Source organism: Musa acuminata, chromosome BXJ2-2 (assembly GCF_036884655.1).
Source record: "Musa acuminata AAA Group cultivar baxijiao chromosome BXJ2-2, Cavendish_Baxijiao_AAA, whole genome shotgun sequence".
In the NCBI taxonomy this organism is placed as follows: Eukaryota; Viridiplantae; Streptophyta; class Magnoliopsida; order Zingiberales; family Musaceae; genus Musa; species Musa acuminata.
In genome coordinates this window covers 26,518,849-26,543,865 of record NC_088339.1, presented here as the reverse complement: position 1 = coordinate 26,543,865, position 25,017 = coordinate 26,518,849, and the positions used below count along the sequence as shown (strand labels likewise).

General features: G+C 37.4%; 3 protein-coding genes across 3 annotated transcripts; all 3 read right to left on the bottom strand.

Moving 5' to 3' along the window:
- Window positions 1-300: 300 nt before the first annotated feature.
- On the bottom strand, window positions 301-1,209 carry LOC103975877 (FCS-Like Zinc finger 2). Its single transcript, XM_009390997.3, has 2 exons — window positions 827-1,209; window positions 301-748 (listed from the first exon to the last, which is right to left on the bottom strand). Exons 1-2 carry the CDS (start codon window positions 1,198-1,200, stop codon window positions 556-558), a joined length of 567 nt encoding a protein of 188 aa, XP_009389272.2. The 5' UTR covers window positions 1,201-1,209; the 3' UTR covers window positions 301-555.
- A 2,744-nt stretch (window positions 1,210-3,953) lies between these two features.
- LOC135604994 (receptor-like protein EIX2) lies at window positions 3,954-7,951 on the bottom strand. The gene is made up of 2 exons (XM_065094660.1): window positions 6,224-7,951; window positions 3,954-6,011 (listed from the first exon to the last, which is right to left on the bottom strand). Exons 1-2 carry the CDS (start codon window positions 7,911-7,913, stop codon window positions 4,108-4,110), a joined length of 3,594 nt encoding a protein of 1,197 aa, XP_064950732.1. The 5' UTR covers window positions 7,914-7,951; the 3' UTR covers window positions 3,954-4,107.
- Window positions 7,952-17,525: 9,574 nt separating this feature from the next.
- Window positions 17,526-21,137, bottom strand: LOC103976343 (receptor-like protein EIX2). Its single transcript, XM_065094483.1, has 2 exons — window positions 19,397-21,137; window positions 17,526-19,186 (listed from the first exon to the last, which is right to left on the bottom strand). The coding sequence occupies exons 1-2, from the start codon at window positions 21,135-21,137 to the stop codon at window positions 17,703-17,705; spliced, it is 3,225 nt and encodes a 1,074-aa protein (XP_064950555.1). The 3' UTR covers window positions 17,526-17,702.
- Between the last annotated feature and the right edge of the window lie 3,880 nt (window positions 21,138-25,017).

The window sequence follows — 25,017 nt, the reverse complement described above, 5'->3', positions numbered from 1 at the left end:
TGCAGAGAAGGTATAGAGCTGCGGATGATCAATGAACACATAGTGACTCGGATCATCTTTTATATTTGAACGCTGTCTTCTTTACTTGGTTCAAGTCGAAACTAAAATCTTCAACTCAATAGAATCCGGTTGATCAAATTCAAGCTGAGCAGGCCAGTAAAGGGAAGATGCTTCTGGTATCCCTGATCCCTGCAGTTAGATTCTCTGTCGAAATCTGTACTTCTCAACTGCAAATCTCACCTCAGATTTCTTCGCCTAAGATCCGCATTGATATGGCATCAAATCCACTGGGAAGTGAAATGAACAGAGCAAAAATTATTGAAGCCTCATATTACTTTTCCTCCCTTTGAAGGCCAAAGCATCAGATACAAGCAGTAACAACAACAACAACAACAGTAGGAAAGCAAAGAAAAACTTCCTTCAGACCCAGACAAAAATTGACGGCATAAAAACCTCAACTCATCATCCTTTACAAGCATTAGAGCTTCCTCTTCTCTTGCTCTTCCTGGACTTTAGCTTCGCACAACGACTATAGCTTCTGATGCATCGTTGTGATCACCCAGCCACCACAGTGCCGGCTCTGACGTGGATCTTCTCAGACTTGGCACCGCCGGCGGCGGCGATCTTCCGCTGCTGTTCCTTCCTCGAGCTGGAGGTCTTTATGGACAGCTTCCAGCTCTTCTCCTTGGCCTCGTCGATCTCGATCTGCTCCTGCCGGCACTCCATGCTGCAGAACGGCATGTCCCCTCTGCAATGCACCACTATCATCAATACAACCGCAGGGTCTTCAAAAGTGACTCAATGATTGGGTCAGGGGGAGCTAAACCTGTACATGAAGATATCGCGGTTGCGGGCGAGGGGCTTCCTGCAGAGGGAGCAGGAGTCCAGGAAGTGGCGCGGCTCGTCGTCTTCTTCGTCGTCCAAGCCATCGAAGAACAGACTTCTCGGCCTCAAAGACGACAGGGATCCCAACATGGCGCTTCCGTAGCAAGAGGGTGGAGGTGAAGGTACGTAGGGGCAACAGCCAGAGAAACCTGCTTGGATTTCGACCGTGCTTAAAGATCCATCAGAGGAGGAGGAGGAGGAGGAAAAGGAAGAGGAGCCCATGAGCTCGAATTCTGCAAGGATGTAGTGACAGATGGGCAGAGAGGCGGGGTTAGGGGATCGGTTTCGGAAGGGAGAAGGAGAAGGTTGGTGCATAAAGAAGTGGTGGAAGGTACAACATTGATGGGGTGGGTGGTGTTGTGGAGAGAGAGAGAGAGAGAGAGAGAGAGAGAGAGAGAGAGAGAGAGGAACAGGTGGCTTCCAAACCGCGACCGGTCGCGGGATCCATGCCAACAAACCATTGGAAAAGTTTGCCTGGTCTGCCCTCTCTGAGTTGATTCGGTGTGGTTGATACGATAATATATGATGCATGTAGCGATCAAGCAGTTCAGTGTCATCACATTGTTTCCCTCCAAACCCTGAACACTTCTAATGCTAATGGGACGCAGTAACGTCGCCGTAGTTAAAGCCAGTCGATCCTCCGACATATTGGCTCTTCCTTCCTCTTTCACGGGCAACCGCCTTAGTTTCCGTGGCGTCCCTGAGATGCGGCAGCTCAGCTCCCCGAACTCGAGATCGCCGCTTCTTCCTCCAAAGTAGTAGGAAAAAGAATAGTTACGAAGAAACGAAGCGTTGTTGTTTGGGCCTGTGGAGACGCCGAGACCACGATTAAAAGTTGGGCAAAATGATTAGTATTATAATTATAATTATTATATGTTCTCTAAAAAAATCTTTACTTTTTTATTTATTCCTCGAGAGCTCTCTCTTTTTGCTTAATTCTTATAAAATATTTATTATTTTTTAAAAGATGAGATTTTCTTGTCCCCACTTCCCTCCACCTCTTTCTCCTAACACTAGCCTTATGTTCGTCGCCTTGCCCTTACCCTCGTCCTCACTCTTATTTTTTATTATCGTAGTACATCTAAGGTCACATTACCTTGTCGAGGAAGCTCCATGCTCTCGTCCATCTTGTTCATCATCTTCACCTTATGTTTGTCATTATTGTCAATATAGACTAAGATCGCATTGCCCTTAAGACCTCTCTCTCTCTCTCTCAATTCCTCGGATGGAGACATGAATAAGAGAGTCAAAGGAGGGAGGTCCTAGGGGTCTCGAAAGTTATCTTCAAGGGGGTCATTACTATGGAGGTGGTCGTCGCAATGGGAGTCATTGTCATGATAAATCAAAACGAAGATGGTGCAATAGTAACTCCGTCGTGGTGGTGATTCTCATGATACGATGAAGACAGCCCACAACGAGACCATAACAGAACAGAATGAAGCTTAAGGGTAAAACAACAAACATAATCTGCCATATATACGACTTAGGGGTGGATATACCCAGGTACTAGTGGTAAATGGGTAGGAAAATGATATTTCATGATCTAAAGAATATATTATATTCTAATTCCCGCTGACATAGTAAAATCAATAAATTAATTTTTAATTTTTTAATCAAATTGGTACACCTGTGTCAAAGTTTTGATTAAAGACATGTATCTTTTCCTATCAATCCCTTAGTATAGCAAAATCCAAAAACTTTAATCATTCACGTTTGACCGGTGGAATAGAGAGGTAGAAAGTCAATTATTAATAACTCTTTTGTGTCAATAAGAATATTCATGGTATTTTTGCTTATCTTTTCGACATTTTAATGTAAATGAACAAGGATTCAATTATGCAAATTTAAGCCAATAAGAGCCCATTGTATTATCAATTAAGACATTACTAATGAAGCCGTTAACCAAAACAATAATCGATGGTCCAATAAACCATATTGCTTCCTCCTTATGTATAATATACTTATATATTTGTTTAGGGTGAAGAAGAGCACATGATGTTCAGCAAGTGTGCCTCCCTTAGGTAGCAATCGATACAAAGAATAGTGTGTGTAAGGTTTGTCTAAAGCCAAACAGAATATTTCCTATTGAATTATTTGATTGATTTGGTGTCCATGTTACTCTTGTCAATTTATAATGTGAGATACTCTGAGGTTGAGTTCTTTTGTGATATTTTACATGTATTTCTGCACTTAAAAGAAAAAAAAAATTTTTCATAATCTTTTTTGTTTGCTAAAACCAATGGGATCATATGAAGAAGAAAGAAAAAATAAGGAAAATTTGAAGGTGCGGTGATACGAAGAAGGGAATTTGTCAAACATCAAAATAAGTATTTCTCAACTTAAAACAAGTTTGCATAAATAAAGAAAAAATTTATTACAAGCATACACATTATAATCTCAATGTAGATTGTTTAGATCTAAGCTTTTGGCAATGTGGAACATGTCTCGATACACTTCACCCTTGAAATAACAAGTCTTTATTTCTTCCTACACTTTTATATTATGCAATATATATATAGATAGATATGTATATGTATTATGATGAGCACCCTAGAATTAATGTAATGTAGCGGGAACAAAGTGGTGCTCTAATTAAACATTTGTGAGGTGTCTCCACGTGGAGATGAGATTCTTCTTTGTGTCAATAATAAGTCCAATGATCCACCTTATAATTTACCGCGATGATAAAGTAATTTACTTCTTGTTTGTGTCAATAATAAGTCCAATGAAACCCATGCTACGGTTTACATGGTTTTCCTTGATGTTGTCAAGCTAAAACTCTTATGATTTATGACATGATGACATATAAGCCATGAGCGTATTACATACTGATTGATACTAATGCTATTGCTATTGCTTAAGTCGGATGAGTCATGTCGACCCCCTCCAACAACAAAGTTAGAATTTGTTAATTAGGTTATGAATCACCTTACAAGCATAGATATGAACACCATAACCACTGCTGCATGAAGCAAATAACAACTCATAAACCATAGGCAGATGACTCATATTTTGATGATAAAGTTTTGACAAACAACTACGTAGATAAACATCAGTAGATCATATAACAGAGTCACTATAGCATGCACAACAAGGAAAAATTAAAATCATGTGATGGTGTGTTGTGAAAAGACATGCAAATCATGAACGTGATCGATACCAATGCCAGTGCTATTGCTTAAGTAGGATGAGTCATATCGACCCCCTCTAACAATAGAGTCATCAAAGCTTCCTTTTGTATTTTGCCACAGTCACTACCATCACCACGTATAGCTTGTCAAACATGTTATCAATGGCACAGAAGTACGTGATCCTCCATGTCCGTCGTAACAAAAGGCTTCCACAAATCGCCCAAAATCCAGTAATAAATCCTAAGATAATGCTTGTGTATAACCAAAGTGTTTCCATTCTACTCTCAGAAGAATTTTCATTTTGCTCTTCTCCATCAGTCTTCGCTATATTCACCGTACAATTTTTGGGGAGAGGAGGGCCACAAAGATTTGGATTGCCAGCATAGACAGATGGATCATTTAAAGTTTGCAATTGGCTCCCAGTGGGGATTTTACCCGAGAGATTATTATATGACAAGTTCAAATCATTTAAGAAATTTAAATCTGCCAAGGTTGAAGGAATTGTACCCGAGAGATTGTTTCTTGAGAGGTCGAGGATTTCTAGCTGTTGCATTCCGTCAATGTTGCTTGGTATCTCCCCTGTTAAGTAATTCCCAGATAGATTTAAGCTCCGCAAGCCATGCAAATTTCCCAACTCTCTAGGGATGCAACCGGACAAACCATTGTTGGAGAGATCAATGACTGTGTCGATTGAAAGTAGCATGGTGTTGTATTCGAGTTCACTTCCTTTTGTGAAGAGCCACATGTAATCCTCATAGTAAATATTATGAAAGTACAAATCCTTTGAAGGAGAGCCTTTCAACGCACTAAAATTGCCAAAGCTGTTTGGTATTATTCCCGAAAGATGATTATTCGAGAGATCCACTATCTGAAGAGATGTAAGATGAGATAACTGAGGAATGCTACCAGTAAAGGCATTCGAGCGTAAGTTGAGAGTCCTTAAGTATGGTAGGCTTTCTCCAATCCAATTTGGTATATTGCCGACGAATTTGTTGTGAGCCAGATCAAGAGTAACCAATCCGGTAAAATTTCTGAAAGAAAGAGGGATTTGTCCCATAAAATTATTGTAGTTCAGATGTAGTGACTGTAGAGTTTGTAAATTGCTGAGGGAGTCAGGAAGTCCTCCTTGTAATTTGTTGCTTGATAAGTCTAAGATAACTAAATTTGAAGAATTTTTCCAGCAATTAGGAAGCTTCCCTGACAAATTATTTTTAGAAAGCCTAAGCACTACCAAAGACTTGATTCGACAAAAAGAGAAGGGGATGCCACCACTCAGATTATTGGCAGATAGATCGAACCATCGTAAACTTGACATTGTGTTTGAGATTTTTGGAAAGAATTGTGGCATCTCACCCATAATATTATTGTCGGAGAGAGACAAATATTCCAGACTTGGCATCATGATTGATAATTTTGGAGGAAGATATCCTGATAACGAGTTATTGCTGAGATCCAACGTAGTTAGATTTGAAAAATAATATGGTACATCACCGCCAATCATATTATTGGAGAGATCCAAATACTCGAGACCGGATGGAAGCCAGTTGGGAATCGTTCCTTTCATACCTGTATTTGATAAATCTAATTCACCAAGAGTGGTTTGTGTTCGGAGCCATTTCGGAAAATGGGGCCTGGGCAATATTTGACAGAATCCCAAGCGAAGGGTGTTAAGTTGAAAGGGAGGGATCCAGTCATCGCTTTTGTTCAAGTATATAGAGTTGTATGAAATGTCCAAATATTTCAAACTTGATAGATTAGCCAATTGGACCTCCGATAAGCTCAACGAGTTATTGTAGAGATCCAATTCGACGAGGCCCTTCAACCATTTGATGCCTTCCGGAAGCATCCCATTCAAATTGTTGGATCCTAAATCCAAAGATTGCAGCATAGAGAGGTTTCCAAGAGATACAAGTTGTGATCCATGGAGAGAGTTATAAGAAAGATCCAAATACTCAAGACTAGAAGGATGCCCATCGAGAATCATGTCTTTTACTTCTGCAAGTGAAAATATAAAACATGATGGGATATTTGTGTTTGGAGCCATTTTGAAAATTGGAGTATTTCAAAAAGAAAAAATAAAGAGCTTGAAACGATAGATAAATCAAACGATAGTAAGTTTGGCATTGTGTTTGAGATTCTTGGATGAAAATGCCCTAAGAAGAAGTTATTTGAGAGAAATATAAATATCTAGAAAGAACTCATCTCACCAGTAATCTTGTTGTTGGAGAGATCCAAATATTTGAGTCTTGGCATCATGTTTAATATTTTTGGAGGAAGATGTCCTGATAAAGAATTATTGGAGAGATCCAAATACTCAAGACTAGAAGGAAGCCTATCGAAAAACATATCTTTGATACTTGCACTTGACAAATATAGTTGACGAAGAGTAGTTTGTGTTCGGAGCCATTTTGGAAATTGGGGCGTGGGCCCGATTTGGCAGAAATCCATGAAGAGACTTTGAAGCCGAAAAGGAGGGATCCAATCATCGCTTTTATCCAATTCAATGAAGTTGTATGAAATGTCCAAATATTTCAAACTCGATAGATTAGCTAGGTCGTCCTCCGATAAGCTCAACGAGTTATTGGAGAGATCCAAATCAACAAGGCTCTTCAGTTGTCCGATTCCTTTCGAAATTGTCCCCTTCAACTCATTGGAATATAAATACAAATGTTGCAGCGATGATAGATTCCCGATAGATGCAGGCACTGATCCATAGATAGAGTTGAAAGAAAGATCAAGAGATTTAAGATTCTTGATGTTCCCTAGCCAATCCGGAAAGGAACCACTCAGCTGGGTGTCGCTGAGGTCCAATTCCTCCATACTATACTTAAGACATCCAGAGAAAACCATTTTTAGATTGGCAAACACATCGTTAATAGGCACATAGCTTAGATCGAGAATTTGGAGCTTGCAGAGGTTGGATATAGGAGCTAATCGCATGAAGCCATCTTGGAACTCACTCCCAGACAAGTCGAGTGCCCTAAGAGAAGTCAACTTCGTAACAGAATCAGGAAAGAATCCGTATATTTCATTCCCACCAAGATAAAGGAACTCGAGGCTAGTAATACTGAACACCCAATCTGGTATGGTGGAGTTTATATCATTGTATCGTAAATCAAGAGTGGTGAGAGAGGTGAAGTTGACATGAGACAGCGAGCGTGGAAAGGTCCCTAAGTCACAACCTCTTAATTCAATCTCTTGTATCTGTGGTAGTGCATTCAAATCTTGGAACCAGTTGGCCGCATTTGTAAAACGGACACGAGTCATGTTAAGATGCCGAAGGGAAGTGAGCATAGAGATCCATCTCGTGTTCTCAAGGTACAAGAAGAAGAAGCCATCACCTTCATCATCCCCATAGAAGTTATAAGAAAGGTCGAGATGCTGCAAAGTGGATAGATTTCCGAGCTGGTCAGGTACTCTACCCACGAAGCCTGCACCTGAGAGGTTAAGATATGTTAGTCTTCTGAAAGCTCCCAAGAACTTTGGGATAGGTTTATGCATAAAATAGTTGCCGCTGAGGTCCAGGCGATTAAGTTGTTGGAGAGAACGCAGTGATGGAGTTATGTCACCACGCACTGCCCATTTGCATCCTGGATCATCATCCAACATGTCGTACACCTCCTGATGAGTGCAGTCCTTAGTTAGATCAGTCCGACGTTTATTTCGAAGATCCAGCTTGATAACATGACCAGAGATGTTGCTGCAGCCAACTCCTTCCCACGCACAACAGTCCTCGCCGACCCAGGAAGAGAGACGATTGGAAGGATCATGAAGTCCACGCTTGAAGTCGATGAGGGCTTTCCTCTCCGTCTCTCGGAAGCCATGAGAAATCCCAAGCTCAATGCTCAGAACAGCAAGAGAAAAGGTGAGGACAAGAAGAGGGGTTCTCCCGCCCATGTTTAACGGTGAGCTCTACTCCTAAAGCAGCTCGCTCTCATGTGTGTATATAAGCTCATATTTGCCTAACGTATGCGTGACTGCCCCGTTAGAGGAGAAAGTTATCATGAGGGAACTACTGGATGAGGCTGAATGTTCCATACAAAGATGTGTCCAACAAAATTGTCACGAGTCAAAGTCAAGCATGGAAACAATTCAATGTCCAATACAAATTGAAACTCACATATGGTGGAGGCTTTTCCATTGATCGCTTAATTTCCACCATAGGTGTCGCGTTCCTGATCATAATCCTAATCTACCAGTCAAACCTTTGGGAAAGTAATATATTTATTATACATCAGACCATATCGCTAACCGAGATTGACCTCAGATTTAAGCAGACATCCAACAGTATGATTGGAGATTGGTGGCGGAAGTAAAAAGCCCTCGTCAGTGTAGCATGAAATTTATGGCAAAATAGTACTCTTTTGATCTCATCTATGTACCAAGATTCTTAAATTGCAAAGTGCATCAATTAATATTTTTTATTTTTGGTAGAAACTTTGGGTTCTAACAATGTTATAAGCTGGACGACTTAGGCAAACCGTCCGACCCTTCCGGTGCTTTTTCTGATGCAATGAAAAGTTGTCTTTCTGAAAAACAAAAAAGAAAGGAATTCCAAAGATTGGAAATTGCGGTTGTTTCCACGTATTACATCAGCATCAATCGGTAACTCGAGGAGGTAGACTGATAAGTTATTTTCAATCCCAACGGATGTGTATTACTATATGCATTTTCCTATTACCAAACAATAGGAAAGTAATAATTATTTGTAGTTATGCGGGTGCACTTAATTACTCATATGGTTTTTTTTGTTTTTCTGAAGATAGCATATACTTGACTTTTCAATGAATGAATTTCTCGTATACAAGACAATGCTGGAGATGACTTCTTATTTATAATAATAAATATTAATTATTAATATACTATTGAAGATGGTATTATTATTATCTAAGAGATGTATTAATTACAATGGTGTTTCGTATTAATTATACTTATCTAAGATTTTTTCTAGACATTTGTCATCTTATTAATATATATTCAAGATTCAAAATCAATATTCTGAATCCTTATTATTTATTTGACCAGTAATTTATCCGATTCTTAAATAGAGGAAACAAAAAAAGTCACTCAAAACATTATTGAATCACTGGCTAACAAAAATAATCAAATACTTATAAGTGTTAATTTTGAAGCATTAATCTCTATTTTAATGTATTAAGGACATTAGTTTATCTCAGGTTAATTGTTATTAAAACATTATGTCACGTCAAACAATCCCTTCTTTCAAGGCAACCAAAGAAAACTACTCTAAATCGCTATCGTTTATTTTGACCAAATGATTTGTCCAATTAAGGAATAAAGAAAAGTCACTCAAATCATTGTCATTTACTTGACTCTATTATTGTTTGAATCATTCAATTAAGTTTTTATCATCGAAAATTATTTATTAAATATAGAAGCAATCAAACACTTGGAGTGTTAATTTTGAAGCATTAATCTCTATTTCAATGTATTAAAGACATCGACTTATCTCAAGTTAACTATTACTAAGGGCATCGTGTCCTGTGAAATGATATATTCTCTAAAGGCAACCAAAGAAAGCTACTCCAAATTACCATCATTTACTTAAATCAATAAATTATCTAATTCTTAAATAAAGAAAACAAAAAAAAAAATCACTCAAATCATTGTCATTTACTTGACTCCACTAATGTCTTGAATCATTCAATTAAGTTTTTAAAATCAAAAGTTGGTTATTAAATCAGTGGCTAATAGAAGCAATCAACTACTCAAAAGTGTTGATTTTAAAGCATTAATCTATATTTCAATATATTAAGGATATTAGCTTATCTCAAGTTAACTACTATTAAGGATATCAAGTCAAACAATCCATTCTCTAAAGATAATCAAAGAAAACTATTTCGAATCATCATCGTTAACTTGACCTAGGAAATTATCCAATTCTTGAACGGAAGAAACAAAAAAAAGTCACTCAAATCATTATGCTCAAGTAATGTGTTGAATCAGTCAATTAACCCGAGAATTTATCATCAAAGGTTAGTGACTGAATCAGTAACTAACAAAAGCAGTCAAATACCTAGGTTTATTGATTTTGGAGCATTAATCTCCATTACAATGTATTAAGAATATCATTTTGTCTCATGATAATTGCTATTAAGGATATCGTGTCACATCAACCAATCCATTCACCAAAGGCAATCCAATTTGCTATCGTTTACTTGATTAGTGATTTGTCCAAATGAAGGAAACAAAAAAAATCATTCAAATTATTGTCATTTAATTGACTTTACTAATGCATGGAATCATTTAATTAAGTTAAAAATTTGTTATCAGATTAGTGATTGAATCAGTGGCTAAGCAGTGAAATTCCCAACAGTGTTGATTTTGGGATATTAATCCCTATTGTAATATATTAAGAATATCATTTTATCTTAAGTTAATTACTATTAAGGATATTGTGTCATGTTAAACAATCCATTAAACGAAGACAATCACATAAAATTACTCCGAATCACTATCATTTACTTGATCCAACTATTTGTCCAATTCTTAAATAAAGGAAACAAAAAAGTCACTCAAATCATTATCATTTATTTACTCTATTAATATATTAAATCATTCAATTGAGCTAAGAATTTATCGTTAAAGGTTGGTGATTGAATTAGTGGCTAACAAAAATAATCAAATACCCATTGATTTTAGAGCATTAATCTCTATTCGAATGTGTTAAGGATATTATTTTATCTTAACTAAATTGCTATTCCGTGATATAATTTTTTGGTGAGAGGGGGCCCGGAAAGGTTTGGATTGCCAGCATAGATAGATGAATTAGTAAAAGTTTGCAACTGGTTGTTAATAGGAATCCTTCCCGAAAGATTGTTATATGATAAATTCAAATGGTTTAAGAAATTCAAGGCCACCAAACTTGAAGGAATTGCACCCGAGAGATTATTACTTGATAGATCGAGAACTTCTAGTTGTTTCATTCCGCCAATGCTCCATGATATATGGCCAATAAGCTAATTTCTGGATAGATTTAAGCTTCGCAATCTATGCAAATTTCTCAACTATTTAGGGATGTATCCAAATAAGTTATTGTTGGAGAGATCAATAAATGTATTAATTGAATGTTGATCGGTGGTATACTTGAATTCACTTCCTTTTATGAAGAGCCATATATCTTCCTCGTCGAGTTGATTTGAAGTAACTACAATGATACATAGGAGCTCTTTTTAATACACTGAAGTTCCCAAAGCCCTGTGGTATTGTTCCTGAAAGATTGTTGTTGGAGAGATCCAAGATACGAAGAGATGGTAGAGAAGATAATTGAGGAATACTTCCAGTAAAGGCATTGGAGCGTAAGCCAAGTGTCTTCAGGTACAATAAGCTTTCTCCAATCCAAGTTGGTATATTCCTGATAAAATTGTTGTGGCCCAGATCAAGAGTAACTAGTTCTATGCAACTCCTTAAACAAAGAGGAATCCGCCCGAATAAATTATTGTGACTCAAGTGCAATGACCATAGTGTTTGCAAATTACAGAGTGAACAAGGGACTCCACCTACTAATTTGTTGCTTGATAAATCTAAAAGAAGTAAATTTGAGGAATTTTTTCAGCAATTAACAACCTCTCCTGACAAATTATTTTTGGAAAGCTGAAGCTCTTGCAAATGCCACAATCGACAGTGAAGAGAATCCTGCCACTTTATATTATTCGTAGATAGATTAAACCATTAGAAGAATTAAGTTTGGAAAGCTGAAGCTCTTCCAAATGCCTCAATCGACAGAGAAGAGAATCCCGGCACTTTATATTATTCGTAGATAGATTAAATCATTATAAGCTTGGCATTGTATTTGAGATTTTTGATCGAAGAATTAAATATTTCAGTTTTGAAAAGAATTGTGACACCTCACCGGTAATCTTATTATCGGAGAGATACAAATAATGGAGATCAAAGGGAAGCCAGTTGGGGATCATCTCTTTGATACCTATATTTGATAAATCTAATTCAAAAAGAATGATTTGTGTTCAGAGCCAATTTTGAATTTGGGGCATGGGCCTTATTTGACAAAAATCCTTGTAGAGTCTCCCAAATTGAAAAAGGAGGGATCCATTCATCGCTTTTGTTCAATTCATTGAAGTTGTACGAAATGTCCAAATATTCCAAACATGATAGATTAGCTAGGTTTTCCTTCGACAAGCTCAACGAGTTATGATAGAGATCCAAAGAGACAAGGCTCTTCAGTTGTCCGATTCCTTTCGAAATCGTCCTATTCAAATAATTGGAAACTAAAAACAAATGTTGTAGCAATGATAGATCCCCGATAGACGTAGGCACTGATCCATAGATGGAGTTGAAAGAAAGATAAAGTGATTTGAGATTCTTGATGTTCCCTGGCCAATTCAGAAAGGAACCACTCGGTTGGGTGCCACCGAGGTCCAATTCCTCCATGCTATTCTTAAGACATCCGGATAAAACCATTTTTACATTGGCAAGCACATCATTGATAGGCACAGAGCACAGGTAGAGAATTTGGAGCTTGCAGTGGTTGGATATAGGAGCTACTTGCATGAAGCCAATTTGGAACACACTCCCAGACAAGTCGAGAGCCCTGAGAGATGTAAACTTCGTAATAGAATAAGGAAAGATTCCGTATAGGTCATTCCAACCAAGATAAAAGATCTCGAGACTAGTAATATTGAACCCCCAATCTGGTATGATGGAGTTTATATTATTGTATCGTAAATCAAGAGTGGTGAGAGATGTGAAGTTGGCATGAGACAGCGAACAAGGAAAGGTTCTCGAGTGACAAGAAATTAATTCGATCTCTTGAACACGTGGGAGCGCGTTCAAATGTTGCAACCAGTTGGACGAATTTGTAAAACTAACCCAATTCATGTTAATGTGCCGAAGGGAAGTGAGCCGCGAGATCCATCGTAGTGTTCTCAAGGTACAGGCAGAAGAAGCCACCACCTTCACCATCCCTATAGTTGTTATAAGAAAGGTGGAGGTGCTGCAAAGTAGATAGATTTCCGAGTTGGTCAGGTACTACACCCACGAAGCCTGCACGATATGTTAAGTCTTCTGAAAGCTCCAAAGAACTTGGGGATAGGTTTATGCGTAAAACAGTTGCCGCTGAGGTCCAGGTGATTAAGTTGTTGGAGTGAACGCAGTGAAGGAGTTATATCACCACGCAGTGCCCACTTGCATCCTGGATCATCATCCAACAAGTCGTACACCTCCAAATGAGTGCACTCCTTAGTTAGATCCGTCTGACGTCTATTTCGAAGATCCAGCTTGATAACACGACCAGAGGATCTGCTGCAGCCAACTCCTTCCCACGCACAGCAATCCTCGCCGACCCAGGAAGAAAGACGATTGGAAGGATCGTGAAGTCCACGTTTGAAGTCGATGAGGGCTTTCCTCTCCGTCTCTCGACAGCCATGAGAAATCTCAAGTTCGATGCTCAGAACAACAAGAGAAAAGGTGAGGAGGACAGTAAGAGGGGTTCTCCCACCCATGTTTATTGATCAGCTCTACCCCTAAAGCCGGCAACTCTCATGTGCGTACATACATAAGCTCATATTTGCCTAAAGCATGCATGAGTTCTCCGTTAGAGGAGAAAGCTGTTAGGAGTCACCTCTGGGAGGCTGAACGTTCTACACGAAGATGTGTCTTAACAAAATTGTCACTAGTCAAATTCAAGCAACATGGAAACAAGTCAATGTCCAATATAAATTGGAAACTCACTTATGGTGGAGGCTTTTCCATTGCTTACTTTCCACCACAGGTGTGGCATTCAGAATCCTATCATATCATGAATCATGAATCAACTTCTTGTGTTTCCCAACAGAAATAAAATGCATTCGTTTGGACCAGAGAAATATTATAGAATGTGATTAATCTTCTATTCATGTTTCCATCAAAACAACCAAGATTTAGGCCCTGAGCATTGTAACATCTTTCATGAAATTTCTTGACTTAAAACATTATGGTGGCTATTAGCGACCTTAGGTAACTCTCTAACTTAAAACATTGTACCGAAACATGTTTGATATCTAATCTGTGAAATAGCTTATAACGATATCTTATTTCTACAAATTTTGAGCTCTAATCTTGTTCAGAATTTGTTCAGACTCTGGAAGGTTATACAAATGCAGACTGGTGAGTCGAATCTTGAAATCGAATCCGATAAAACACGAGCCCGAAGCTCACGGTCGAATCAAGAAAAGCCCAAATGATGTGTTAGATTTGAATTCCGGCCCAAACGGGCGAGGAAGATCGAGCGAACGCACCTTGGTCTCCAGAAACCCCGTCGAAGCTGTCGCCGCCGACGAGAGGGCCGCTGTCGCAGCTCCTCCTCCTCCTCATCTACGTGATCTTTTCTTCGTCGCCGCTCTCGTCTTCTTTGGAGTCTGTCGCCGGTACCGGAGGCAACGCGAGCAGCAGCAGGAGCTCCGGTGCGAGATTGGAATGGAAATTCCTTACCGAGAGAAATTTCTCTTCTTAGATCCGTCTCCATCCCCAGATCCGTCTCATGGTTACCGTCCCTTGTACGCCGCTTCCCTTTCTTGATTATCCTTTTCTTTTGATGCTCGCGTATTGCTGGTTCGATCAAGAATATGGATTTTACGTGAATCACGAGGTCCATACCAATCTCGATTGCTAGTAATTTGAGAACTCGTTTTCTTTTCTTTATTTACTTTTTCTTAACGCTCGCGTACTGCGAGACCCATCAAGAAGATGGTTTTTAGGTGAATTGCAAGGTGTATTCCATTCTTGATTGCCGGTACTTCGAAAAATATTACTTATTTTTTTAAACGAAGAGTTTATCTTGACCCCACCTTTTCGTGCTCATATCGGTTAGAGCTATCACTACTATAAAAGGGACAATTACAAATGCTGTTCCTAGGCCATAAAACACCCGAAAATACTAAACAAGAAAAACCTGGACTTAAACCCAAAGCAAACACTTAGGTTTTTCTTGTGGTGCCACTTGTGGTACCTCTTGTGGTGCATCTGACTTCAAAGTTCAGACCCTTATTTATAGTTCCAATAGAAGATAACAAACCTAGTTTTCCCGATGTGGGACTATGGGACTTGCCAAACTAACAGTATCTTTGTCCATCGTTTTACGCTTACCCTCGCCCTCACTCTTATTTTTCATTATTGTAGTACATCTAAAGTCACGTTGCCTCCTCGAGGAACCTCCGTGCTCTCGTCCATCTTGTTCATCATCTCTATCATATGTTTGTCATTGTTGTCACAGTACACTAAGATCACTTTACCTTTAAGACCTCCCTCCCTCGATTACTCCGATTGAGACATGAATAAAGGAGTCATAAGAGGTAGGTCCTAGGTGTCTCGAAGGTTGTTGTCATGAGGGTCATTGCTGTGGAGGTGATCTTCGTGGGAGTCATCATATCGCAGTGGGAGTCATTACCATGATAAAGCAAAACGGAGATGGTGTAACAATAATATCATCGTGATGATGATTCCCATAATGCAGTGAAGACAACCCATAACTAGAGCACGACAGAACGAAGGTTAAGGGTACAACAGTAAAAATAATTTATCATATATATGACTTAGGAGTGGGTACACTCAGGTACTAGTCGCAAGTAGTTAGTAAAATGGTATTTCACGATATAAAGAATATATTATATTCATATTCTAGTTGACATAGTAAATTCAATAAATTAATTTTTATTTTTTTAAACAAATTGGCAACCATGTGTCAAAGTTTTGATTAAAGACATATGTCTTTTCCTATCAATCCCTCAGTCTAGCAAAATCCAAAAACTTTAATCATTTGTGTTTGACCGGTGGAATAGAGATGTAGAAACTCAATTATTAATAACTCTTATGTGACAATAAGAATGTTCATAGTATTTTTGCATATCTTTTGGAAATTTTAATTTAAATATACAAGGATTCAATTACGCAAATTTAAGCCGAGAAAGGCCCATTGTATTATCAATTAAGATATTACTAGTGAAGCCATTTACTAAAACAATAATCGATGATCCAATAAACCATATTGCTTCCTCCTTATGTATAATATACGTATATATTTGTTTAGGATGAAGAAGAGCACATGATGGTCAGCGAGTGTGCCTCCTTTAGGTAGCAATCGATACAAAGAATAATGTGTGTGTAAGGTTTATCTAAAGCCAAACAGAATATTTCTTATTGAATTGTTTGATTGATTTGGTGTCCATGTTACTCTTGTCAATTTATAATGTGAGATAATCTGAGGTTGAGTTATTTTGTGATATTTTACATATATTTCTGTACTTAAAAGAAAAAAACTTTTCATAATCTTTTTTGTTTGCTAAAACTAGTGGGATAATACAAAGAAGAAAGAAAAAAGAAGGAAAATTTGAAGGTGTGTGGTGATACTGAGAAGGGAATTTGTCAAACATCAAAATAAGTATTTATCAACTTAAAACAAGTTTGCATAAATAAAGGGGAAAAAAAACATCTTCATTACAAGCATACACATTATAATCTCAATGTAGATTGTTTAGATCTAAGCTTTTGTCAACACCTTGCGCAATCACATGATGACTGCCAATGTGGAACATGTCTCGATACACTTCACCCTTGAAATAATAAGTCTTTATTTCTTCCTACTCTTTTATATTATGTAATAAATAGATAGATAGATATGTATATGTATTATGATGAGCACCCTAGAATTAATGTAATGTAGCAGGAATAAAGTGGTGCTATAATTAAACATTTGTGAGGTGTCTCCATGTGGAGATGAGCTTCTTGTTTCCTCTGAGTCTACTCCAATGATCCATCTTATAATTTAATGTGATGATAATGTAATTTACTTCTTGTTAGTGTCAATAATAAGTCCAATGAAACCCATGCGACGGTTCACATGGTTTTTCTGGATGCCGTGAAGCTAAAACTCTAATGATTTGTGACATGACATGCAAGCCATGAGCGTATTACATACTGATTGATACTAATACTATTGCTATTGCTTAAGTTGGATAAGTTATGTGGACCGCCTCTAACAACATAGTTAGAATTTGTTAATTGCATTATGAATCACCTTACAAGCATAGATATATGAACACCATAACCACTGCTGAACGAAGCAAATAACAACTCATAAACCATAGGCAGAGGACTCATATTTTGATGACATAAAGTTTTGACAAACGACTACGTAGACAAACATCAACAGATCATATAACAGAGTCACTATAGCAAGCACAAAAAGAAAAAATTAAAATCATGTAACGGTATATTATGACAAGACATGCAAATCATGAGCGTATCACATACTACTGATCGATACCAATACTATTTCTATTGCTTAAGTAGGATGAGTCATCTCGACCTCCTCTAACAACAGAGTTATCATAGCTTCCTTCTGTATTTTGCTACGGTCACTACCATCACCACGTATAGCTTGTCAATCATGTTATCAATGGCGCGAAAGTACGTGATCCTCCATGTCCATCGTAACAAAAGACTTCCACAAATCATCCAAAATCCGGTAATAAATCCTAGCGTGATGCTCGTGTATAACCAAAGTGTTTCCATTCTGCTCTCAGAAGAATCTTCATTTTGCTCTTCTTCAATGGCCTTCGCTATATTCACCGTACAATTTATGGGCAGAGGAGGGCCACAAAGATATGGATTGCCAATGTAGATAGATGGATCAGTAAAAGTTTGCAATTGGTTGCCAGTGGGAATGCTTCCTTAAAGATTGTTATATGATAAATTCAAATGGTCTAAGAAATTCAAGGTCGCCAAACCGGACGGAATTGCACCCGAGAGATTATTTCTTGAGAGATCGAGGACTTCTAGTTGTTTCATTCCGTCGATGCTTCTTGGTATCTGACCTATAAGGTAATTTTCGGATAGATTTAAGCTCCGCAATCCATGCAAATTCCCCAATTCTTCAGGGATGTTTCCAGATAAATAATTGTTGGAGAGATCAATAAGTGTATCAATCGAAAGTTGTTTGGAGGTGGTATACTTGATTTCACTTCCTTTTATGAAGAGCAACATATCTTCTGCATAGAGAGTGTTATTGTTGAAGTAACAACACTGATACGTAGGAGCGCTTTTTAATGCACTGAAGCTCCCAAAGCTCCGTGGTATCGTTCCTGAAAGATTGTTGTTGGAGAGATCCAAGATACGAAGATATGGTAGAGAAGATAATCGAGGAATACTGCCGTTGAAGGCATTCGAGCGTAAGCTAAGTGTCTTCAGATACAATAAGCTTTCTCCAATCCAAGTTGGTATGTTCCCGATAAAGTTGTTGTGGCCCAAGTCGAGAGTAGATAGTTCTGTGCAACTCTTTAAACAATGAGGAATCGGTCCGGATAAATTATTGTAACTCAAGTGCAGTGACTCTAGCATTTGCAAATTACAGAGCGAATCAGGGACTCCACCGACTAATTTGTTGTTTGATAAGTCTAAAAGAAGTAAATTTGAGGAATTTTTCCAGCAATTGGGAACTTCTCCTGACAAATTTTTTTCAGAAAGCTGAAGCCTTTCCAAATTACTAGATCGACAATAAGAGAAGGGAATACCGCCACTCATATTATTCATAGATAGATCAAACCATTGTAAGCTTGGCATGGTATTTGTGATTCTTGGTGAAAGATTCCCAGAGAATGAGTTATTTGAAAGAGATAAATATTTTAATTTTGGAAAGAATTGTGGTATCTCACCAGTAATCTTGTTATCGGATAGATACAAATATTGGAGACCGGATGGAAGCCAGTTGGGAATCGTTTCTTTGATCCCTGTATTTGATAAATCTAATTCACGAAGATCGGTTTGTGTTCGGAGCCATTTCGGAAATTGGGGCATGGGCAGTATTTGGCAGAATCCCATCCAAAGGGTGTCAAGCTGAAAGGGAGGGATCCAATCATCGCTTTTGTTCAAGTATATAGAGTTGTATGAAATGTCCAAATATTTCAAACTTGATAGATTGGTAAGGTCGTCCTCCGATAAGCTCAACGAGTTATTGTAGAGATCCAAATATGTAAGGCCCTTCAACCATTTGATGCCTTCCGGAAGCATCCCCTTCAAATTGTTGGATCCTAAATTCAAAGATCGCAGCATAGAGAGGTTTCCAAGAGATACAAGTTGTGATTCATGCAGAGAGTTATAAGAAAGATCCAATTGCTCAAGACTAGAAGGACGCCCATCGAGAATCATGTCTTTTACTTCTGCAAGTGAAAATATAAAACATGAAGGGATATTTGTGTTTGGAGCCATTTTTAAAATTGGAGTGTTTCAAAAAGAAAAAATAAAGAGCTTGAAACGATAGATAAATCAAACGATAGTAAGTTTGGCATTGTGTTTTGACATTCTCGGATGAAAATGCCCTAAGAAGAAGTTTTTTGAGAGAAATAAATATCTAGAAAAACTCATCTCACCAGTAATCTTGTTGTTGGAGAGATACAAATATTTGAGTCTTGGCATCATGTTTAATATTTTTGGAGGAAGATGTCCGGATAAATAATTATTTCTGAGATCCAACATAATTAGATTTGGGAAATATTGTTGTGCATCATAAGTGATCTCATTATTGGAGAGATCCAAATACTCAAGACTAGAAGGAAGCCTATCGAAAAACATGTCTTTGATACCTGCACTTGACAAATATAGTTGACGAAGAGTGGTCTGTGTTCGGAGCCATTTTGGAAATTGGGGCGTGGGCCCTATTTGGCAGAAATCCATGAAGAGACTTTGAAGCCGAAAAGGAGGGATCCAATCATCGCTTTTGTTCAATTCAATGAAGTTGTACGAAATGTCCAAATATTTCAAATTTGATAGATTAGCAAGGTCATCCTCCGATAAGCTCAACGAGTTACTTTTGAGTTCCAAATAGACAAGGCTCTTCAGTTGTCCGATGCCTTTCGAAATCGTCCCATTCAAATCATTGGAATATAAAACTAAATGTTGCAGCAATGATAGATTCCCGATAGATGCAGGCACTGATCCACAGAGGGAGTTGAAAGAAAGATCAAGAGATTTTAGATTCTTGATGTTCCCTAGCCAATCCGTAAAGGAACCACTCAGCTGGGTGCCGCTGAGATCCAATTCCTCGATGCTATACTTAAGACATCTAGAGAAAACCATTTCTAGATTGGCAAGAACATCATTGATAGGCACTTGGCTCAGGTAGAGAATTTGGAGCTTGCAGAGATTGGATATAGGAGCTAGCTGCATGAAGCCATCTTGGAACACACTCCCAGACAAGTCGAGTGCCCGGAGAGATGTCAACTTCGCAACAGAATCAGGAAAGAACCCATATAGGTGATTCCCACCAAGATAAAGGAACTCGAGGCTACTAATATTGAACACCCAATCTGGTACGGTGGAGTTTATATCATTGCCTCGTAAATCAAGAGTGGTGAGAGATGTGAAGTTGACATGAGATAGCGAACGTGGAAAGATCCCTAATTCACAAGAACTCAATTCGATCTCTTGAACATGTGGCAACACGTTCAAATCTTGTAACCAGTTGGCCGCATTTGTAAAACGGACACGAGTCATGTTAAGATGCCGAAGGGAAGTGAGCATAGAGATCCATCTCGTGTTCTCAAGGTACAAGCAGAAGAAGTCATCATCTTCATCATCCCCATAGCAGTTATAAGAAAGGTCGAGGTGCTGCAAAGTGGATAGATTTCCGAGCTGGTCAGGTACTCTACCCACGAAGCCTGCACCTGAGAGGTTAAGATATGTTAGTCTTCTGAAAGCTCCCAAGAACTTGGGGATAGGTTTATGCGTAAAATAGTTGCCGCTGAGGTCCAGGTGATTAAGTTGTTGGAGAGAACGCAGAGATGGAGTTATGTCACCACGCACTGCCCATTTGCATCCTGGATCATCATTAACTTCCTGCTGAGAGCAGCCCTCATATAGATCCATTCGACGTCTATTCCGAAGATCCAGCTTGATAACATGACCAGAGATGTTGCTGCAGCCAACACCTTCCCACTCACAACAGTCCTCCCCGACCCAGGAAGAGAGACGATTGGAAGGATCATGAAGTCCACGCTTGAAGTCGATGAGGGCTTTCCTCTCTGTCTCTCGGCAGCCACGAGAAATCCCAAGCTCAATGCTAAGAACAGTAAGAGAAAAGGTTAGGACAAGAAGAGTGGTTCTCCAACCCATGTCTAATAGTGAGCTCTACCTCAGCTCTCGTGTGTGTGTGTACAAGCTTATATAAGCTCTCGTGTGTATCCAACAAAATTGTGTCCAACAAAATTGTCACTAGTCAAAGTCAAGCAACATGGGAACAAGTTAAGGAGAAAGTCGAATGTTCCACACGAAGATGTGCCCAACAAAATTGTCACTAGTCAAAGTCAATTTATAGGTAAATAAGTCAATGTCCAAAACAAATTGAAAACTCACTTATGGTGGATGCTTTTTCATTGCTTAATTTTCACCACAGGTGTCACATTCCGGATCATAAATATAGACATCCAACAATATGATAGAAGATTGATGGTGGAAATCAAAAGTCCTCGTTCCCTTCAATTGTCAATGTAGTATGAAATTTATGGGAAAAAAAGATGAGAGAGACAGAATGACATGTTTCATGAAAGAAAACTATGATTAAGAATGGAATCAAAGAAAAATGCTATCAAAATCCTTATCGTTTACTTGACCCGATTAATAATTTGACTACTTTTTGAAAAAGGTAATCAATCAATAAAAAAAAGTCACTAAAAATTATTCTAGTTTACTTGATCCAACAATAATTTGGTTACTTTTTGAAAAAAAGTAACCAATGAATAAAAAAATAAAAAATATTATTATTTACTTGACCTGATAATTATTATATTTAGTCTTCCAAAAGAGTGGAGGAATTTGTCAATAAAAATTGACCTGATAATTATTATATTTAGTCTTCCAAAAGAGTGGAGGAATTCGTCAATAAAAATTGACCTGATAAAAATTGACCTTCATAATCCCTTTTAAGTAAAAATAATTACGAAAATCTAAAAGAAAAGTGACATAAAACGTGGTTTTACATTTGCTTTAATTGATTTAGCACAAACCTTCATCTTTTCTTTCTGAGTTTGGGATGATTATTAGTGATTTTTAATATAATATTTTTTTTTATAAAATCAGACATAATTTTATGTTGACTATCGATGACTTAATGCAACCCTTCATTGAGTCATTTTCTTTCGAACTTAAAACAAACATTAGTGGTGTTAGTACAATTTTTTTTCATATTAAACTAATTAATATGATTATTATTTTCAGCTTCAGGTGAAACTGATTACCAACATCTAAAAGAAAAGTGGCATAAAAGTAAAACTAACACAAAATAATGTTCAAATACTTGCACCATTTAAAAAAAGAAAATACCGCTAATGTCTGTTAAGTTAGAAGAGAAGGAGGACAAGCTCCATCGTAAAGGGTGCATTACCCCTTAGAATGTTCAGATCAAGAAGCTTGTACCGATGTATATTGCTTATATTTGGTCATGTTGCCATCACAACCCTCATTCTCTTCAATTGTCCAGGTAGCATGAAATTCACGGTAAAAAAATAAAAAGAGAGATAGATAACGATATGCTTCATAAAAGAAAGCCACGATTAAGAATGGAATCAAAGAAAAATGCTATCAAAATCGTTATCGTTTACTTGACCCAATTAATAATTTGGCTACTTTTTAAAAAGAATAATCAACGAATAAAAAATCATTAAAAATCATTCTAATTGACTTGACCGCATAATAATTTGGTTACTTTTTGAAAAGAGTAACCAATGAATAAAAAAAAACTAAAAATCATTATTATTTATTTGTTGTGGAAAGTTGATGTCTACGTAAGTCATGCCTCCATCCATTATCATAGAAAGAAGAGTAGTATAACATGACTTATTGTATATAGTCAAGTAATAATGTAAATGGTGGTTTTTTCCATGGAGGATGTAGAGATGTATAATGGTGTTTGAAGTATTTGTAGTATAACCTTTTGAGAAAAGACAAATAAATAATTTTAAAGATATAATAAAGAGTGTGCGTATGATAGAACTCATGAGATCAATTCTCTTTTCACCTAGCTATATACTTTAAAATTCTAAATAAAATTAGCTAACCAATTTGTAGCTCTATCATATCATGAATCCACTTTCTTGTGTTTCCCAACTGAATTAAAATGCATTCGTTTGGACTAGAGAAGTATTATAGGATATGATTAATTTTGTATTTATGTTCTCATCAAAACAATCAAGATTTAGGCTCTCAACATTGTAACATCTTTCATGAGATTTTCGACTTAAAACATTATGACGGTTATAAGCGGTAACTCTTCACTTCTTTTATTTGAGCTTGTGACATGCATTAGCACTATTAGTATAATACATTTCATTTCAAACTTAGCATCATCATCATCGAAGTTAAAATAAAAAATAAAAATCTAAAAGGAAAGTGACATAAAACAAAAATCTTCTAGTTTCTAATCTCTTGAATGTCGTTTTGTTTGAGAGGCTCTTTCACGGATCCTGATGGAATGGATACTTAGAATACCTATTTCTAAACCTCTTGACGATGACACTTGATATAACAATCCAATCCCCTAGGCTTGTTGTCTACTAATGATATCTATCGATATATTAAATCAGATTCTAAGGAGGAGGTTTGGCACGGCTAGAAGGCGATATGGCTGCTTACTATTCTCTCCTAAAGTTAAACTGTTTTTATGGAAGTACTCCTGAAACCGATTACCCATCTCTGCTCTCTTTGCACATATTCTGCACCACCAGCAAGATAATTGCTTTGTCTGTCACCTTTCGGTAGATACCTCCCCACATATTCTCCTACAATGTTGTTCGGCCCTCTCTTTTCGGAATATGCTCCAGGCCAAATTGAAATTTGTTTCGAGTTCTTTGACGCATGGGCTTATTGGCTTCACGAGGAAGATGGTCATGACAAACAAATCTCTAGAACAATCTTAAGTCTCATTTCCTATTCTTTAATTTCGATGAAACTTTTGATTAGATTATTTAATGTGATGGTTCATTCTCTTTTACTGAACTTACCGTAGGTATTGGGCTTTGCTTCCTCTCGCCTTCCAACTCCACCATTGCCGCTGTGGGCAGCTTCCCTTACAAGCGCACAATCCATTGATGAAAGGGCTCCACCATGCTCAAGAACTATAAATAACCAGCCTAAGGATTCAATCGGACTCTCAATCACTCATCTCGATCATCAATGGAACCAAGGAAACCCCTTGGCACCTTACACCCATGACTGCTGAGATTAAGTTGAGGACGGACAATTTACACTCTTTTGATCTCAATTATTGTCATTTACTTGACTCTACTAATGTGTTAAATCATTAAATTGAGTCAAAAATTTATAATAAAAAATTAGTTATTGAATCGGTGGTTAAAAGAAATAATCAAATACTTAATAGTATTGATTTTGGAACATTAATCTTTATTTCAATATATTAAGGACATCAACTTATCTCATGTTAATTACTATTATCGACATCATGTTGTACTAAATAATCCATTTACCGAAGGAAACAAAAGAAAGTTACTTCCAATCACTCTCATTTATTTAACCCAACTATTTTTCTAATTCTTGAATAGAGAAAATAAAAAAAAAGTCACTCAAACCATTGTGATTTACTTAATTCAATTAATATATTGAATCATTCAATTAAGTGAAGAATTTATCATCAAAGTTTGGTTATTGAATCATTGACTAACAAAAGTAATCAAATACCCAAAAGTATTGATTTTAGATTATTAATATCTATTTCAATGTATCGAGGATATCAACTTATCTCAAGTTAATTGTTATTAAGGAAATCGTGTCACGTTAAATGATCCATTCACGGAAGGCAACCAAAGATAGCTACTTTCAAGCATTATCATTTACTTGACGTAACGATTTAACCAATTCATGATTAAAGAAAATAAAAAAAATTACTCAAATCATTATCATTTACTTCACTAGTAACAGAAAAGATGAGGACAAGAAGAAGGGTTCTCCGGCCTATGTTTAACAGCGAGCTCTACCCCTAAGC

Coding starts and splice junctions, on each gene's coding strand:
- LOC103975877 (XM_009390997.3), bottom strand. CDS start 1,200: ATGCACCAACCTTCTCCTTCTCCCTTCCGAAACCGATCCCCTAACCCC. Junction 749..826: donor CGCGATATCTTCATGTACAG/GTTTAGCTCCCC, acceptor GGTGCATTGCAG/AGGGGACATGCCGTTCTGCA.
- LOC135604994 (XM_065094660.1), bottom strand. CDS start 7,913: ATGGGCGGGAGAACCCCTCTTCTTGTCCTCACCTTTTCTCTTGCTGTT. Junction 6,012..6,223: donor CTCCAACAACAAGATTACTG/GTGAGATGAGTT, acceptor TTTCACTTGCAG/AAGTAAAAGACATGATTCTC.
- LOC103976343 (XM_065094483.1), bottom strand. CDS start 21,137: ATGGGTTGGAGAACCACTCTTCTTGTCCTAACCTTTTCTCTTACTGTT. Junction 19,187..19,396: donor CTCCAACAACAAGATTACTG/GTGAGATGAGTT, acceptor TTTCACTTGCAG/AAGTAAAAGACATGATTCTC.